The 19,397-nt window shown below is 40.4% G+C and overlaps 1 protein-coding gene across 1 annotated transcript in view; it reads right to left on the bottom strand.

Moving 5' to 3' along the window:
- Nucleotides 1-10,395: 10,395 nt before the first annotated feature.
- Nucleotides 10,396-19,397, bottom strand: part of Mppe (Metallophosphoesterase) — a 45,927-nt gene continuing 36,925 nt past the window's right edge. Inside the window, exon 8 of the mRNA XM_080284334.1 lies at nucleotides 10,396-10,598. Within this exon, the coding sequence (XP_080140460.1) occupies nucleotides 10,396-10,598 (203 nt within the window). The remainder of the gene's footprint in view (nucleotides 10,599-19,397) is intronic.

The following is a 19,397-nucleotide window of genomic DNA, read 5'->3' as shown; positions in this document are numbered from 1 at the left end:
TAGTTCCCTACCTTGGAATTGATGTAAAACCAAAAATAGTGATGACTGTATACCCCATTTAACTAGGCATGCTGGCTGATAATTTATCTAATTTTTATTTTTTCTCATTATATCTCGATACCATCTCACCCATTCTTTGGTGGGGAATAATGTTGGGAAAATTATGCTGATGCTGGTAAAACTTGGTGGGTCCAATCCCAAATGATTTCCATAAACGGCTTCTTGTGACTTCAGCTTAGACGGCTTCTCCTGGTCCCAGAGATGAGAAGTGCAGTTTCTCTGTGTATTTTCTAAATTCTAAAGAGGGAAAGCTAATATGTGTACATGACAGAACATAAGAAATAAGATGCCTTCAACCTCCACACATATCATGCAGAAGAGGATTGGGAGATGGATTGGAAGGAAGGCCAATGAAGTGTATCATTAACCCCCTGAATCCAGGTGGCATTCTTTTTTAGATTTATTCTTGCTGACAGACGATTTTATTTGTTAGGTAAAAGCTTGTATTGAAAGGGTATAGTAATGCTGTATCTAAACTGTCTAGTTTTCAAAGTCTTTCCGAAGCCAGATACAGTTAAAGCACTAGGAAATGGCAAATAAAAGATGCAAAAGATGGCCCTTGGCTCATTAGGTTATCTGATATTAAAATATATAGATACAATACTTACTGTACTTAACAGGAATAAAATAAACATGTATTAGTAAAAAGGTAATTTTTTACAATATTACAAATTTCCATTACAATTATGGTTATGTGACTATGCACATCTCATACTCCCTTTTACATACAGGAAAATGTGAAAATATAAGCAGACTTTAGTAACAAAACTATTGCTATTACTATGTTATTTTGACAAGAAAAATATTATGATAAATTCTCAGCTGTTACATAGCATTACCTTGCCTTAAATTACCTGTATCCACAGATTATGGAAGTATGACCTGGATGACTTCACAACTTCAGAATAAATCAACAACTAAAACATGCCAACATGCTTACTGTGTTAAATGATACTGTGCTCCTTTCACATGCCTCTTTCAGTGTTGCAGTGTTACTCCAGATAGCTGATTTGGAATATCTACAGTGGATTAAGACATGGGAAAACCCCTCACCTTACATGGTAGATGAGCCACTGTATCTTGAGTGATTTATATGACCAACTGAGATCATCAAGAATCCTGGGAGCAACCCCAATGACACAATGAATACAGCATTATCAAACCTAAATACCCTGTACCATGTTTGTCAGCTGCACCTGGCTTCATCTCATGGCATACAATCTTAGAAAAACACTGCAACATGTATATGTATGCAACCTACTACAAACAGTAAAGGGAACTTTACAAACAATACTTATAGCCATATACAGGTACTAAACTTCTAACTAAACAGTGCACCCAGTTCTTGCTCCAAAAGGAGTAATGCTTAAACCAACACTACAAAAATATAATTTCTTTATGCACAAAAGAAATAAAATAACTTCTGACCATTAGATTCACCAGACAGTCATACTGTATATCTGTCCAGGGTTTTGTGAGTCCTAGACCACACTCATAACTGGCTCACTATCAGTCAACAATAAAAATAATAATAATATATATTTGCAGTCCTCAAAACTCTGGAATGTGTGCAGGAATAAAACTACAGTACTTTATATGAAAAGTTTTTGACATGCATCTGATTCATAACTGAGGACTTATAATAATAATGGTTACCATCATAAATAAGTACAGAAAATAATCATTATGGTTGTCATAAATAAATAAATCTGACAATAACAATTACGGGTAGCTTAAAGTGAAAAAGTTATTAATTATAAGCAACTTAATGATAAATCAACTTTAAATGAGGACTAACTATATAAGCTGCTTTATTGCTTACAACTTTGAACACCTGGTAAAAGCTTAACCACTGTGTACTAAGTTTTCTGTGTAATCCTAGAATGGTTACTTCAGTTTTACTTTGCTGTCTGCAGTGTTAACATTGAGATTTACTCTTTCCTGCTGGCATATGTATGATATTCTCTTTGTTATCTCAAGAATATTTAATTTGTGACTTTTTTTCTTTTCTCTTAATCACAAACTACTAGCAGCTGATACTTCAGTTGTCTTTAGGCATGCCTAAAAAAAAGGGGGAGTGGGGTTATTCCCCTAAAGAAGTATGAACAGCTATTCAGCATTCTTGGCTAGAATAAAGGAAGCTAGACCTTATTAGATCATATAACCCTGCTAGGTGACAGGAGGGCACTACCCCTCCCAGCATGGCAGCTACTAGGCGTGGCTTGAACTCACAACCCCCCAGTCCCGAGTCCAATGCTTTACCACTGAGCTACCCTGCCCCCCCTCCTTCCTGGCTAGAGCCATTAACCCCTTCGTGGCCACCGGCGTCAAATGACATTTAGCTGATAAATGGCTGCAGGAGTTGTTTGAGTGCGGCTTATAAAAAACAGCGAAAATTTTGGGGAATTGAACGAACATTCTGAACGTCTTCAGACTGACCTACACTACACCCCCATACATCCCATCAAGCAGTTCAGAGCCTGCTGCTGTGATGAGTGGATTTGCGATTTTTTTCACTCATGGCCATGTCTAAACAAGCACAACTACACCCATTATCTCAACCCACACAGAAAAAATAATTTTTGTCCTCCCTTGCAAAACACACACAGCCACCCTGTTTACGATGAATAAATGCAGGTATAATAAAAAAAGACATGATAATGAGAGAAAAATACATTTCTATCTTGGTATCTTTACCAATTTGCTCAGGTTTGTTGTACTGGTTTGGATTATTCGATGCAGTGCGACTTGTAGAAAACTATGAAAACTTTTGGGAAGTGAACAAACATCTGGGACATGAGACTGACCTTCACTTCACGCTCTCACACCCCATTTGTCAGTTCACCACCTGCTGCCGTGATGGGTGGATGTACGATATTTTTGCTTGTGGCCATACCTAAACACACATGGTTATACCCATTACCTCAACCCAGACAGAAAATATCATCTTTCTCCTCCCTTGCAAAACACACACAACTACCCTGTTTACGATTATAAGTAAACACAGGCATAAACAAAAAGACATGAAAATAAATGAAAAATTAACTTTTGTTTGTTATCTTTACCTGTTTGCTCATGTTTGCTGTACTGTTTTGAATCATTTTACATATTCTTTGCCTTTTACAAATATAACAGGAAAGTTTTCCATGTTCATGTGATGCTTTCATGGGTGGAATGGCCTCCTTTCTCTTCCTGCTAATCAGCTCATGCGAGGTGCAAATGGCAGGTCGTCTCACATTTCAACCGTCACTGTCCAGCCTGTACACTCAAGGGATGACGTTTACCTCATTTAGGTCAGAAAACGGAAACTCTCGCCGCCCTTTTCCAACAAACTCCACCACCCAGACTACAAAAATAAGTTGATACTACCATAAACACAATAAACACCGAAAAATGCACAATAAATTCATAATTTTTTAAATTCAAACCTCACATATTTTGTGCTGAAAAACTTCAAAATACACATATATAGTTATTTCACACCTTTCCAGTACCACTAACAATGTTTTTAGGTTAAAAAAAAAAAAGTGCAATGTTGCATCAGCAATACCCACGTCCAACTAGTATCAGCTGCCTAAATTTATGTAACTTCCATGTTTGATTGCACGCCACAGGATGGGTGTAGGAAGCTGCAAGTTGCACTGCCAGGTGCATCAGAACTTCCTCTTCAGTATGGGGGGGGGGGATCAAAACTTCAGAATAGGTCCCAGCGTTGGCCAGGCACGCAAGTAAAATTCCGGACCTACGGCCACGAAGGGGTTAAGGGAATGTGTAAGATGGGAATGTGTAAGCAGAAGACTAACTATCAAACTTCTTTCACATGGTGATTTCATCTTAAATACACACTCTTCATTTTCTGGTCTAGGTGTGGCACTACATGAATGAATGGAGATGTCAAATGATTTTGAAGTGATGAAGTAACTGTGATGCATGAACATCAGAAACTGGAGCTAGGTCCCTAGTTCCACAGACACTGTCTCAGGATCATGTGTGACCAACCGTACCTACATACAGTGATCCCTTGGTCTTGTGCACTTGGTTGTAATCGTTTTCATTATCACTGCAAGATGAAACCTGCACTCCTGTTGTTATCGTGTTTTTTGGCTCAAAAACTTTATCATGCATGTGAGCTGGTTTCTGCCAACAATAATGGTACAGTGTCAGTGGTTTCTGATGGCTCTGAGGGATTCAAAGATGAGGCCTTATTCGAGGACTTGATATCAGATGGTAGAGACCTCAAACTCTCCACCCCCTTGCCTCAGAACCATTTACCTCAACCCCATCTCAGGTCTCTGTATGGTATGTGTTTCTTCCAATTTTTGTTCTTTTATCACTTTCTATTAAACTATGCCCATGTATGTTTCTGATACCATAACAGTTATGTATGTATGAATGTACTTGGATCAAACTTATCAAAGGGAAACATTTGGGCTTGCATTTGGGATACCTGGTACCAGTTAGGATACATACTATTGGTCCTGTGCTTTTGTTATCGCACAATTTTGTACTTAAGTGCCATGTGCGATAACCATGGAATCACTGTATTAGCTCTATCATGTGAATATAGCAGGACTACATGAAAACCCAAATGGTAACCATTTAACCCCTTAAATCTAGGGGACATCCTTTTCAAATTACTCCTGTTGTTGTCAGATGCTTTTATTGAACTTAAAAAGGACATACCATACTGAAAGGGCTTTTTAGCTCTCTCCCATTCTTTAGATACATGGGACATCCAAGCTTTAAAGCACAACCATTCTTTGAATGGCCTGAGGCATCATACCATAGGTGTTGACTGCTAGGCAGATGTGGTGCACTGGAGGGGGGGTGGAATGGAAAAGCTGTATCTAACCCCACCAAATATTGATTCTAAGCTCAATAAAATTGTCAGGTGGCAAGAATAAAATGAAAAAATGGCATCATGGAGCTCAAATTGGTGTTAAATTTGTGGGAGTGGTGGAAGTGAGTGAAATGCTACCATCCATCATCTTGCACAGACACTAGACCATAAACTATCATGACTGCATGCCACACTCAGATCTTAAGTCTGATAATTTTGTTAATTAACAATGTTGCCTTTTCAGAAATATATTCCACAATAGTTGCACAATGCTTTCCCATGGATATTTTCTCTTTAACCATCTTGAAATGCAAGCCCTAAAATTTGCTTCCCTAGAGACAGACAGCATTTACTGCACTTTTCAGGGATTAGTAATGGTGCCTACTTCTTCCTTTACCTTATTATTCTTTTCTGTGTCTGCCCTCCTCTCTTCCTACTTCTCCCATCTTTCCTGTCACATTTTATTACTCTTCTTTCCTTTTCAGGTGGCTTTACATTTAGTGACAAGTCTAACGGTTTCCTGTAAGCCAGTAAACCATTTACAATGCTGGATGGTAACCATATAACCAACCCACGTGTATGGGTATACATGGCGAGTGATGAGAAGGGTGGGTGGTGAACTGAATGAGAGGAAGGCAATGATTGATTATGTGTGTGTGGATGAAAGGATGCGAAGATGTGTAAAGGATGCAAGAGTGTATAGAGGTTGGGGAAGTGGACTTTCTGACCACTACTTGGTGGTGGCCAGAATCAGAATGCAAGTAAGATGGAGGAATAGAAGAAAGGAAAGACGAGAGGAAGGAGTAGTTGCAAGAAGAGTGGAAAGGTTACAAGAGGATGAGAAAAAGGCAGAGTATAAGAGAGAAGTGGAGGAACAATTGGGCAAATATGAATTGGAGCAGATGGGAGACGTGGAAGGTGTGTGTAAGATATTTACAGAAGAAATATGTGCAGCATGTGATGTGGTGTGTGGAAGGAAGAGAAGACGGAGGGGGGGTGCAAGGAACAGCGTGGTGGACTGAAGAGGTGAAACAGGCTGTGGCACAAAAGAAGAAAGCATACAATGAATGGATGAGAAACAGGGGCATGGAAGAAGTTGAGAGGCGGAAGAGAGAGTTATATGTGGAAAGAAAGAGAGAGGTGAAAAGATTAGTAAGAGAGAGTAAGAAGAGAGTGGATGAGGAATTTTGAAGGAATTTGAGTGTAAAGTGGAGGGACTGTAAGAAAATGTTCTGGAGAGAAGTGAAAAGAGTAAGACAGGGTGGAAGTGAAGTTAGCAGGGGAGTGAAAAATAAAAATGGTAGATTACTAGTGGAGAAGGGAGAAAAAGTGAGCAGATGGAGAGAACACTTTAAGGAATTGTTGAACGTGGAGGATGGAAGTAATGCGAGTATAAGTGGCTGGGGAATGGCTGGGAGAAGGAGGGAGGTGAGAAGACAGGAAGAAATCAGTAGGATAGAAGTTGTGGAAGCAATGAAGAAAGTTAAATCGTGGAAAGCCCCAGGAATTGATGGAGTGTGTGGTGAAATGATGAAGCATGGGGGAGAGATAGTTATAGAATGGATGTGGAAGATGTGCAGATTGGCCTGGGAGGAAGGTAGAGTCCCGGAGGATTGGAAGTCAGGTATAATTATTCCCTTGTACAAAGGAAAAGGGGAAAAAGAAGTGTGTGGTAATCATAGGGACATTTGTCTTCTTAGTATAATAGGAAAAGTGTATGGTAGGATACTTATAGACAAAGTTAGAGAAAGAACAGAGAAATTAGTTGGAGAAGAACAGGGAGGCTTTAGGAAGGGAAGAGGTTGTGTAGATCAGATATTCATTCTTAGATCTTTAGTGGAAAAGTTTCTAGAGAAGGGAAAGAAGTTGTATGCGGCTTTCATGGAATTGGAGAAAGCATATGACAGGGTGGATAGACAAGGATTGTGGAAAGTGTTAAGAATATATGGAGTAGATGGGAAGTTGTTGAATGCTGTGAAGAGTATGTACGATGGTGCGAAGGCTGCAGTGCGTGTGGATGGTGAACTAAGTGAATTTTTCTCTTTGAAAATTGGTTTGAAACAGGGATGTGTCATGTCTCCATGGTTGTTCAATCTGTACATGGATGGGGTAATAAAAGAGGTACAAGGTAGGGTAGTGGATGTTGGAGTGGCCCTGGTGAGAGAGGATAGTGTTTGGAAACTCCCTGTACTGTTGTTTGCAGATGATACTGTGTTGTTGAGTGAAGACGAAGGGGAGCTGCAAGGCTTGGTGGATGAGTTTGAGAGAGTGTGTAAGAAACGGAACCTAAAGGTGAATGTAGGGAAGAGTAAAGTGATGGTCTTTGAGAGAGGTGAAATTATTGAATGTACAGCGAGGTTGGATGGTGAGGAATTGGAAAATGTGAGTACGTTTAAGTACTTGTGTACTGTAGTGTGATGAGTAAGGATGGAGGTTCGGAGGGTGAAGTGCTTGAAAGGGTACAGCAGGGAAGAAAGGCTGCTGGTTCTTTGAAAGCAGTGATAAGAAACAGGGAAGTGAGCATGGAAGTGAAAAGGTTACTACATGACAGTATTGTGATACCAACTCTAACGTACGGAAGTGAAGATTGGACATTGTTGGAAGGACACAAGTCAAGAGTGAGAGCAGTGGAAATGAGTTATTTAAGAGGAGCCTGTGGAGTCACGTGGAGAGACAGGCTGACAAATGAGGATATAAAGAAGCGTTGTCGTGTGGATGTGGATGTGATAGGAAGTGTTATGAGGAACACACTGAGGTGGTTTGGCCATGTGGAGAGGATGGAGGGTGAAAGACTGATGAAGAGAGTGTATGTGAGTGAGGTGGAGGGGGGAAGTGGGAGGGGGAGGCCGAGGATGAGATGGAGGGATGGGGTGGAGGGGGGAAGAGGGAGGGGGAGGCCGAGGATGAGATGGAGGGATGGGGTGGAGAGGTATATGAGAGAGGGGGGTGTGAGTTGGGAGCAGGGCAGTGAAATGGTGGGGGACAGGGTGACTTGGAGGCGATTTGTTTGTGGCCACCCCAAACGGGATTGAGGCGTCTGGCAATAGATAGATAGATAGACAGATAGTGTGTGCATTCCCTATGTGTCAACAAGTGGGTTGTCGGAGGGCTCATGCCCCTCCCCATAAAATAACTAACTCAAGACAAATGGCCACCCCTTACATGATAATGGCATTTGGCTATAGACAGACAGCTAGAATTATTAAACCAAATACCTTGCATTCATACAGTAACCTGATCAGTTATAATGAAATTACTTATTCTGACACTAAACGGTCAAAATCAGTGTGAAATGATTTATTATGCCACTCATACCAACACTAATCACTCATAATTTGTTACTATGAAATTAATCACTTAAATTATTATGAAATCACTTATACCAGCAATAATCAGTCATAACAAATTGCAATGAAATTATTCATCCCTTCACAAATCAATCACAATAAACTATTATCAAATAACTTTATAAAACCATTGTTTATGTGTCAACCAACACACTCATACTTCCTCTTATTGGTAAACAAATGTGCTAACAGAATCACTTTGGTAACAAAATTATTGTTTATGGCTAAAAACTGGATCCTTTTCTTCAGGTTGTATTTGTCTGTCAGATCTGAAGGGTATTATACTGTATTTGCTTATATCAGCCTTGCATACATGATGGCAGCTCTCAATACTGCACTGTCTCTAGTAGCATTTATATTACATTTCTTAACCTTGAGATTATAGAACTGTGTAGTACCTCACCCCACTGCTTCATAGAACTACCTCCTGCAGTTCTACTTTTCACATTCACACTTGTTATTTTGTTCACCAAATTTTCATTCTTCATCACTCTGACACATCCAAATCATCTCAGTTTTCCCCTACACACACCAGATCAATGCATATAGTTATCAATTGACTTTAGCTGACACTTTAACAATCCTGTCTTTTGTTAGGAAGTGATTAATTAGTTTGGGCATTTGGTTATGCTTCCAGTCTGTACAAAACCTAAGTTGTGCCATGGCCAACTCCAGTACAGTATAGGATTTCCTTAACCCAACAGCTGCTACATATTTCATATGATGAAAAACATGTAGGTGCAACATACATCATATGATCAAATTTTTTTCAAATGGGCACATCCAATCTGTACAAAACCTAAGTTGTGCCATGGCCAACTCCAGTACAGTATGGGAGTTCCTTGACCCAATAGCTGCTACATACTTCATATTATGGAAAACATGTAGCTGCTACATACATCATATGAGCAATAAATATATATATATATATATATATATATATATATATATATATATATATATATATATTATTTATATATATATATATATATATATATATATATATATATATATATATATATATTTTCAATAGGCATATTCTGTAATGCCGTTTGGCATCTTAACTGACCTATTTCAACCACCACCCATGCATCCTCAGATTTTTCCTATTAACTAGTATGTCATTACTTCACCATGGCTGAACTGAGGTAAATAATGAACTCATATGTCTTCCCTATACTTTTCCAGGGATTCTTTCATTTCATATGAGCAAAAATTTTTTTTTTTTTTTCCCCCTCATGGAGGGATAGATCAGGAAACCTAATGCTGCAGTTATTGGGTTAAAAGGCAGTATGGCATAATTTTGACTGAGTGATTACAGATTTCTTGGACTGAGAGAGTTAACTAGTGTAATGATACCAACTTCACCCTTCACAGTGGCTGTCATCAGTTGAAAAGTTTACGACACGCACTGGTCATCCCTTTTTTTAAAAAGCTTTATATTCACAAACCTACTGAAATTTCTTGGAGATTAAGGATTAAAAGTTGTATCTTCTTCCTTCAGTTAAATGAAAAACATGACCACAATTCCCCACCAGTGGAAATGAAAGGGTGTTGGAATCATCAGCAGTCAGTAAAGGTTAATTCTGTAATTTCACGATTAGTGTTCTTTTTAATGAGAATGTGCTAGTGGTTTCCAGCTGTTGTAAACTGACTACAGTAACTTTAGACTAAATTGTTTACTGATTGTTACATGTTTCTAGATGCCTAGTGGACTGGTGATAAGAGTTCTTGATTTAAGGCATTGGTTGTGCTACATGTGCAATGGCCTGAATCCTCTAAAGGTGGGTGGAGATTAAATCATGTAAAATGCAGTTAGCTGAAGGGTATATTGATCTATTCTTCAACATTCTTGACTATGGTAGCTCAGCCTCAGGCCCCTATGCCCTAATGGAGGTAATATGGATTTTGCTATTACTTTTTTTTCCCCAATTTCAACCTGTTATATCACACAAAAATAACCAAGTTCTTCAAATTTTGATTTACAGTCCACTTGAGAGCAAATTACTGAATATTCATCCAACCTAAAGAGGTTTTAAGTCATGCACATTATGATAAGTAAAGATTTATCTCTTAGTATACATGATAGATCTTGCTAAATTAAATATATGATGGCACCTTATCAGCTTCTGATATGCTGAGTGACCTTTATACTTTGTGGTATTTGGGAATGCTCTTAAAGAATGTCAGAACACAAAGCTGTAGGGAGCGGAAGATAACATTTCTGAGGGTCAGCAGGAAATTGCAGATGAGAATGATGATGACCAGGACAAGGGCAGTGAGGTAGAGCCACAGCTGCATGAAACGTGAAGGCAGCCATAATACTGCGTACTGCACCCGACCTGACAACTCTGTGACGGGAGAGGGAGGGGCAGAGTTTGTAACAATAAACAAATATAGGTTCAAGTCATTATCACCATCATCATCATCTCTTTTCCACTTAAGGATAGAAACAGAAAGTATGAAAATGGGAGAACTGTCAACAATAATGCCCAGTGAAATGAATCAGACAGCCATGCAAGCCCCCAAGAATCATGACTCTGTCTCACCAAAATTCAAATTTTGAATCTGGGCCTCCTTAAAGCCTGGAATGTGGAGGGTCTGGTAACTAAACATCATACCCCGTCCGCTAGGACAGTTGACGTGATTTGGCAGATGCTCTGAGTAGTACTTTATGTTCCTACCAAAGATTACTGTATGGAATCATACACTGTACATGGTTTAAGGTCATTACCATATGTTCATGTTGCTCACCCCATTTTTAGGCAGGGTGAGGATGTTATGCCCTTATGACAACATACTGCCTGAAGACAACACCTATAGTAAGTTTATGACCAAAGTAACTGATGGTCCGGCCTCCCCAGCTCCATATGGAAGAGGTCTCACACACACACACACACACACACACACACACACACACATAAAAGGGCCGTGTTGCTTGTTTGTCCTTCAATCACGGCCAAACCAAGGGCCAGAGACCCCCAGACCCATACATATTCTGAATCTGGGTGACCCAAGGATGGTTTTAGGAGGGTCAAAATTCAAATCTGGGTCATGTGAGGTCACCAGTAGAGTGTTCACATTTTTGGCTCAGGCAATGCTGGGTACCCCTGCAGCCCAGTTTTTGGCATGGAGATTCACATGGCCTCCAGTTCAAACATACGCTATGTGAGGTTGACCTCCAAGGTCATTTGAGGTCACTGGTTGGAGGTCAACTGAAGTCACTGGCTGGAGGTCATTTGAGGTCACTGGTAATATACGCTCGAACGACTGGACTCAGCAGCCCAATTTTTGGCAGGAAAACTCATGTAAACTCCGGTTCGGACTTAGGCTATATGAGGTTGACTTCCAAGGTCATCTGCGGTCACCGGTCAGGGGTCATTTGAGGTCACCTGTAATACATGCTCGAACGACTGGACCCAGCAGCCCCATTTTTGGCATGAAAACTCACATGACCTCCAGTTCAGATATAGGCTATGTGAAGATGACCTCCAAGGCCATTTGAGGTCACCAATCGGAGGTCATTTGAGGACACTAATCAGGGGTCCTCTGAGGACACCGGTCAGAAGTCCTTTGAGGTCATCAGTCAGAGGTCATTTGAGGACACAGTCAGGGGTCCTTTGAGGACACTGGTCAGAGGTCATTTGAGGACACAGTCAGGGGCCCTTTGAGGACACCGGTCAGAGGTCACTTGAGGTCACCGGTAATAGTAAACAAGTGCGCACAAATTCTATGGTTAGTCTGTGAAAGCTGTATAGAAAGTTCCTGGACCTCTTCTAATCCCTCTTTAAAAGCATGAGTGGTACATGGTCTTTCTGGAGTAGAAACACTGAACAAGAACAAATAGAATTAGAATGTTTGTCTTTCTTTCTCAGGCAATGCCAGGCACCCCTCTGTGTGTGTGTGTGTGTGTGTGTGTGTGTGTGTGTGTGTGTGTGTGTGTGTGTGTGTGTGTTTTAAATAACAGAATGGAAAAAACAAATGGGTAAGAAAAAAAATAATCCATACACCAGATTACTGGTGTCCTCTGCTCATAAAATATCTGTAACAGTTAGACTTGAACAGTTGTGGGTTGAAATTTGGAGGAAAACAACTCTGGGGAAGCGAGTTCCAGAGAGATGCAGTTCGGGGAATGAAAGAATTCTGATAGGCAGAAGTTCTGCAATATGGTTGAGTGACATTCCAGTCATGAGCGCTACCAGATGCCTGTGTAGCTCGAGGGAAGGCATGGAGAGGTGGCACCATGGACGCAACTCTGTCTGAGCATTTGCCAAAAAAATATCTGTAAATTAATGCAAGGGAGGCAACATTCCTTCTTACTTGCAGGGGAGGTAGTTTATATGTAATGGCAGGGTTGTTAATGATTCTAACAGCTTTATTCTGAATTTTGTCTAGTTGTCTTAATGCAACCTCTCCACAACCATTCCACAAGGGTGAGCAATATTCAAGCTGAGAGCGCACATGACTTATAAATTATAGCTAACTGCTCATCGGCGAAGAAGTTACGGACTCTGTACAATAATCCAAGTTTCTTTGAGGCAGTTTTAGCAAGTGATCTGACATGAGAGGTCCAGCTGAGGGCACTGTTAAGTGAGACACCAAGAATTTCAATACTTTTGGAGATGGGAATATTAGTAGCACTGAAGGTAATGTACGAATCTGGCAATATCTGTCTATTAGTAAACTGTATATATTTAGTTTTACTAGCATTAAAAGAGACAAGGTTGTTTTGTCCCCATTCACTGATTGTAGATAGATCTTGATTTATGGAGATGGCTGTACTGAGTTGAGAGGTAGAGATATTAGACTTTGTGAATGGATGTCTGAGTGTGAATGAACTAAGTAGTGTTGAGTCATCTGCATATGAGTGAATGGGATTGTGAGTGACAGATAAGAGATCATTAATATCAACCAGAAATAGGGTTGGCGCCAGAACTGATCCCTGGGGCACGCCAGCGTTAACTGAGTGGAAATTCAAATATACATCATCTACTTTTACTCTTATTTTCCTGTCACTAAGATAAGAAGAAATCAAAGGAACAAAAGATGTTAGTCCATAGCAAGGGAGTTTGGACAGCAGGGAACGGTGCCATACTCTGTCGAAAGCTTTAGAGATATCAAGAGCTACTGCATGAGTTTCTCCAAAGAGATCAATAGATTGATGGATGGTATGAGTTAAGAGATTGAGTATGTCAATGGTGGATCTTTTGTGGCGAAAACCGTATTGTCTATCACTAATTAAGTTGTTGGATACAAGATGTTTAACAATATGCTTATTAATTAAAGTTTCAAATACCTTACCAAGAGAAGATGTGACAGCTATTGGTCTGTAACTGGAGTGGTCAGATGAACTTCCTTTCTTCGGAACTGGGTGGATATTGGCTTCTTTCCGTGAATTTGGGAATAAAGAAGTACGTATGCATAGTCTGAATAATTTAGCTAGGACAGAGGCAAGTTCAGGGGAACACTTTTTCAATACAATTGGCGGAATTCCATCTGGGCCTGGAGCTTTGTTGGTAGGTAAATTGTCTAGGATGGATTTTAGGTATCTTGTCTGTATTTTAAGTGGGGCAATTTCGGGAGAATTAAGTTCCAGTACTGAGACATTCTGGCTGGTATCATCTATGGTAGAGTTTCTGGCAAAGGTTCTAGCAAAGATATCTGCTTTCCCACGTGGGTCATTTGTAATATTGCCATCTGAAGATTTTAGTGGGGGAATGGAAGATGACTTGTTAAAGTTATTATTGAAAGAATTAAGAGTTGACCAGAATATTCTATTGTCAGTAGGGTTGTTAAGTAGTTTTGATGCTTGCTTTTAAAGAAAGTTTGATTTAGATAGATTTAATACAGCTTTTGCATGATTTCTAGCAATTTTAAATTGGGAGAGTGATTCAGATGTTTTTGATTTTAAGTTAGAGTTATATGCTAATGGCTTTTGGGCTGTTGCTCTGGTACAATTGCCATCAAACCATTTTGGAGAGTTTGATCTCTTAGTGAATTGTTGACTTGGTATGAATAAATCCATACCAGCTAGTATTAAGTCGCAAATATGGGATGGGGTAGAATTGGGATCACCAGAGAAGAAAGACTGCCATGGAACATCAGCAAGATAATTTCTAAATCCATCCCAGTCTGCCCTGTCAAAGTGCCATCGGGTCACCCTGACAGGTTCAGAGTGGGGAGGTGTAGGAGGGTGTATATATATATATATATATATATATATACTGTATATATATGTGCTAGGTGCTATTAAGAGTTTTTATGATGGCAGTGAAGCATCTGTAGGGGTAAATGGGCATCTAAGTGGATGGTTCACAATCGATGTGGGCGTGCGACAAGGTTGTGTGATGTCCTCATGGTTGTTCATTATATATATATATTTGTGGTTAGTGGGGGCGCTCACCATCCACTCACTCGATGTAGTGCTGCTCTCGGGTGTCTGCCCTTTCCTCTCCATCCTTCTTTCCTTCCATTCTCTTCTGTCTTTCTTTCCTTCATTCTTTCCTTGTCCTGCCTACATGTGACATAACACTCCCTCTTCTGTCTTTCTTTCCTTCATTCTTTCCACTACCTTCAGCCTGTGGGTGACTCTACACTGAGTGACAAGCTAAATGGTTTCCTGTGCACCAGGAAACCATTTACTATGCTGGGTGGTAACCATATAACCAAATTTTGGCGCCTGGTGGTTTAGTGAGTAATTATTGTGCTCCAATCAGATTGAGCTGGTGAAGGTTTATATCCAAGGGGTGGTTGGGGTTGATGGCTCATGTAATGCCACTCAGGGATGAGTGAGGCTGGTCACTCTCATCTTAAATGTCGGGACTAACTGCCTAGCCCCGGGCTCCTACGCTCCTCATGGGGCAATGTAGGATTGGATGATGGATGGATGATATATATATATATACTGTATATATATATATGGATGGGGTGATGAGAGAAGTAAAAACCCGATTAATGAAGAGGGGGATGGCGTTGGTAATGAATGGTGATGGATAAAAATCTCAAATTTGTTGTATGCTGATGATGCAGTACCACCTGCAAATACCAGACAAGACCTTGGTAGACCAGTGCAGAGTTTTGCTGATGTCTGTGAGTGTCTTGCCTTGAGAGTAAATGTAGAAAAGAGTAAAGTGATGGTTATTGAAAGAGAAGGTGACTCCCAGTGTGATGTTACTGTGAATGGAGAAAGACTGGAATTGGTGAGAGAGTTAAAATACCTGGGTAAAGTGACAGAAAAGAGAGGAAAATGTGCAAAAGATGTCAAAAGTAGAGTGACACAAGGAAGGAAAGTAGCTCGTGCTTGGCTGTGATAAAAGACAGAGGCTTGAGTGTTGCAGATGTGCGAGGCTTGCATGAAGGCGTGTTAGTGCCAGCATTAACATATGGATGTGAGACTATGGTGTGGCATGAAAATGAAAAGTCAGGAGTGACAGCAGTGGAGATGGGACTGCTGAGGAATATACTGTATGTGGAGTACAGAGAGTAGACAGGATACGAAATAATGTGATACGTGAAAGATGCAGAGTGAGGAAGTGGACACCAGAATCAAAGAGAGTGTACTGAAATAGTATACAGTAGTTATGTTGAGCAAATGGATAACAATAGTGGTGAAAAAGGTATAATCTGAGCAAATCTGAAGGAGCGAGGAGGCAAGGCAGGCCAAGGAGAAGGTGGAGGGATATGGTGGATGAGTGTGTGAGAAAGAGAGGTATGGAAGTTGGTGAGGCTAAGGGACTGATGAGATCAAGCTTGCTGGATGAATGTTGTGAGAAACGCAGGATCAAGGATATGGCACCCCTTTTTAACGTAACCTTGTTTGGACTAATGCCATCGGATACGTTTATATGAAGCTACAGAATGTGGTGAAAGTTTTGGGCTTATCAGATAGAGCCAAGATTCCAGGGGCTTGAATGATGAGTGAATGGAAGCATGGTCTATTGGACTGGGCAAACCTGGGTTATCTGGACAATGTTACTCCTCACCCTTCCCTAGGGTGGGAAAGGAGATCCTGATGACGATGATCATCATATATATATATATATATTGATAGATAGATAGATAGATAGTTATATAGCTATATATATATATATATATATATATATATATATATATATATATATTATATATAGATATATAGATAGATAGATATATATATATATATATAGCTATATATATATATACCTATATATATATATATATATATAGATAGATAGATAGATAGATAGATACCTATATATATATACCTTTATAAATATATACCTATCTATCTATCTATATATATATATATATATATATATATATATATATATATATATATATATATAAATATATACCTATCTATCTATCTATATATATATATATATATATATATATATATGTATATATATACTGTATGTATATATATATATATATATATATATATACACAGTACCCTTGCATCCAGTACGGTATTTTTGTCAGACAGTACTGCCGTACTGGGCTAAATCCGTACTGGACAAACAACAGACCTTATGGGAAGAATAAATAATGTCAGACATGCCTTGAAGAAGTCCCCCCAAAATTCAACTTAACTACATTTTGACACAACCAAGATTTAACAACCTTTAAGGTGAGTGGCGATGGGCTTGGTGGGGAATGGGCAGGGGTTTCCAAGGCTGTAGGAGGTCCTACTGACCCCCTGGAGGAGGGCCATCAGGATCCTGAGGCCACTCTGCCTCAACCTCCCTCATAAATCCCTCACAGTCACACATTGACACTTCGTCGTCAGGGGGAAGTGCAACACTTTACTGCAGTTTGACTGGCACACGTCATGACTCACGAGGAAGGCATACTGGACTGGCATGGCAGTACTAGGGAAACATTCCTCGGTGTTGGCCATCTTCCCGTGCATGCGGGGTAACAGTACTGCATGCAGCATGCCAGTACTAGAGAAGAACTCCTCAGACTTGGCCCATTTTGTGCAGCTGATCCATACTATGCCAACAGATCTGTACTACATTTCCCACCCACCCCACCCTCGACCATGCTGGACGAAAATAGTACTGGACGAACGCTTATTGGACGTGAGGGTACTGTATATATGTACTGTGTATGTACAGTCATGGTCATAAATAATCACCTATCCTCTGGTACCCTGTGCCTCAGGCTGGCTCCTTTATGTGCGACAAGTCACATTGGAGTAAGAGGGGCTGAGAGGGAGGTGCCAGGGAGAGAAGGGAAGGTGGGTGGGGGAATGAGTGATGGTGCAGGGGTGGAGTGAGGGAGGCGAGGGAGAATGAAATGCAAAGTGATGGTCACATAATTTGTCTATTTTCTTTCATTTAGGGCATGATATAGAGTTACCTTTCATTAGATAATGCTGCATTACACCTTGCATAGCAGCATCAGGTAAAAAGCTTTAGATAGGTGGTGATATCAAGGGCTGGCTCATGAGAAATATACTGACGTGACAAATCGAACATTAGTGCAGAGCCATCGAGACTGTGTGGGCCCAGTTTGTCAATGCGTGGAAGCCAGAGAACGAGATGACATGGGCCTGCCTCCTCCAGCATTCCAAGGACAATCAGGAACTGCTCAGACGAAACCAGCAAACATCAACAACATTGTTTCCTTGGTGCCACGAAGACTGCAAGAGGTTATTGAGGCAAAAGGGCAACTGGACTACTTACTAAGGAGTTGCTTTGGCTTGAACAATGTTGATACACAGATATTTTTTGGAAGGTTGGGTAGGATTTTGTTTCATTTTCCTTTTAACAGATTATGAGAGATACCATTATTATATCCACCCAAGTGAACAGACATCAAATTTATTTACCTTTTATGCAAAATTATTTTAAACAGCCATTTCATATAGAGATGCCATAAAATAGTGTACATGACACTGACTACAGAGGGAGTGTATACCAATAGGATGATCGTATTTACTGTGGACACAGCCATGTCAAAGGATGCATATGATATTTAGTTCCAAAAATTGATTACATATGAGGGCAGAGGACGTTTCTGACACAAACATCACGGAAGTCAAAGCCATCCAGATTCCATTCTCCGTCGGAAGTCAAAGGATATGTTAAACGCTAATATCTGGCTCCGCACTAATGTTTGATCTGTCAAATCAGTATATTTCTCTCATGAGCCAGCCCTTGATATCACCACTCTAAAGCATGTTATCTGATGCCATAATACAAGATGTAATGCAGCATTACCTACCAAATAATATTATTAATGCCTTTATATCACGCCCTGAATGAAAGAAAATAGACATTATGTGACCACCACTTCGCACTTCATTCTCCCTCCCTTACCTCCCCTTCCTCCCCTCCCTCACCCCATCCTTGCACCATCACTCGTCCCCCCACCCACCCCTCCTTCTCTCGCTGGCCCTCCCTCTCAGCCTCTATTACTCCAGTGTGACTTGCCGTGCATAAAGGAGCCAGCCTGAGGAACGGGGTACAGGTGGATAGGTGATTATTTCTGACCACGACTGTATATGTATATGAGGTCTCTAAAACGAAACTGAACTTTTTAAATAGTGCACCTACTAGTCGGCATAGTGTGATCACAAATGGGATCACTGTGTAGCGGCAACTTTAAGCTTTAGTCGAATGTGCATCATGCCACGTCAATTAGTCATCGAGGTGCACGTGCTTGAGTGAATGTGTGTGCAATGCACTTAGTGCTCTCTTCTATCATCTGAAATCAGCGACCAATCTACAGTAGATGGATTTCAACTTGGGGGGGATGGGGGGGTCCGCAGGAGCCAAATTCAGACAGTACGGTGGCTGGGGGATGACTGTCATCACATGCATTGCCAAAGGTCACAGATAAGGGGCACTGTGTATATAGGTGCATTGTTATGGTGCAGCATCCAGGTTTTGTTTGTTCACACCTCGGGTCTCTTCCTTTGCACTGCCTCCCTCAAATGCTTCAGGACACCCAAGTAAACTCTTAATTGACTGTCTGACCATATGGAGCAAACTCATGAATGACACTCTTCCAACAAAAAAATAGTTAATATCACCAATACATTTGAGTGACTGACATTTTTTATTTATTTATTTAATTTTTTCCCAGGTTGCGATGACGATGTTCTAACCCACAGCGGCAACTGCCTTTTTGTTTTGACATCACAGCCATACACCTGCATCACC

This window comes from Coenobita brevimanus, chromosome 101, assembly GCF_032717465.1.
Source record: "Coenobita brevimanus isolate Jiangsu-jjx chromosome 101, ASM3271746v2, whole genome shotgun sequence".
In the NCBI taxonomy this organism is placed as follows: domain Eukaryota; kingdom Metazoa; phylum Arthropoda; class Malacostraca; order Decapoda; family Coenobitidae; genus Coenobita; species Coenobita brevimanus.
Note: the sequence above shows the minus strand (reverse complement) of the source record. Positions and strands in the feature narration are given on the sequence as shown.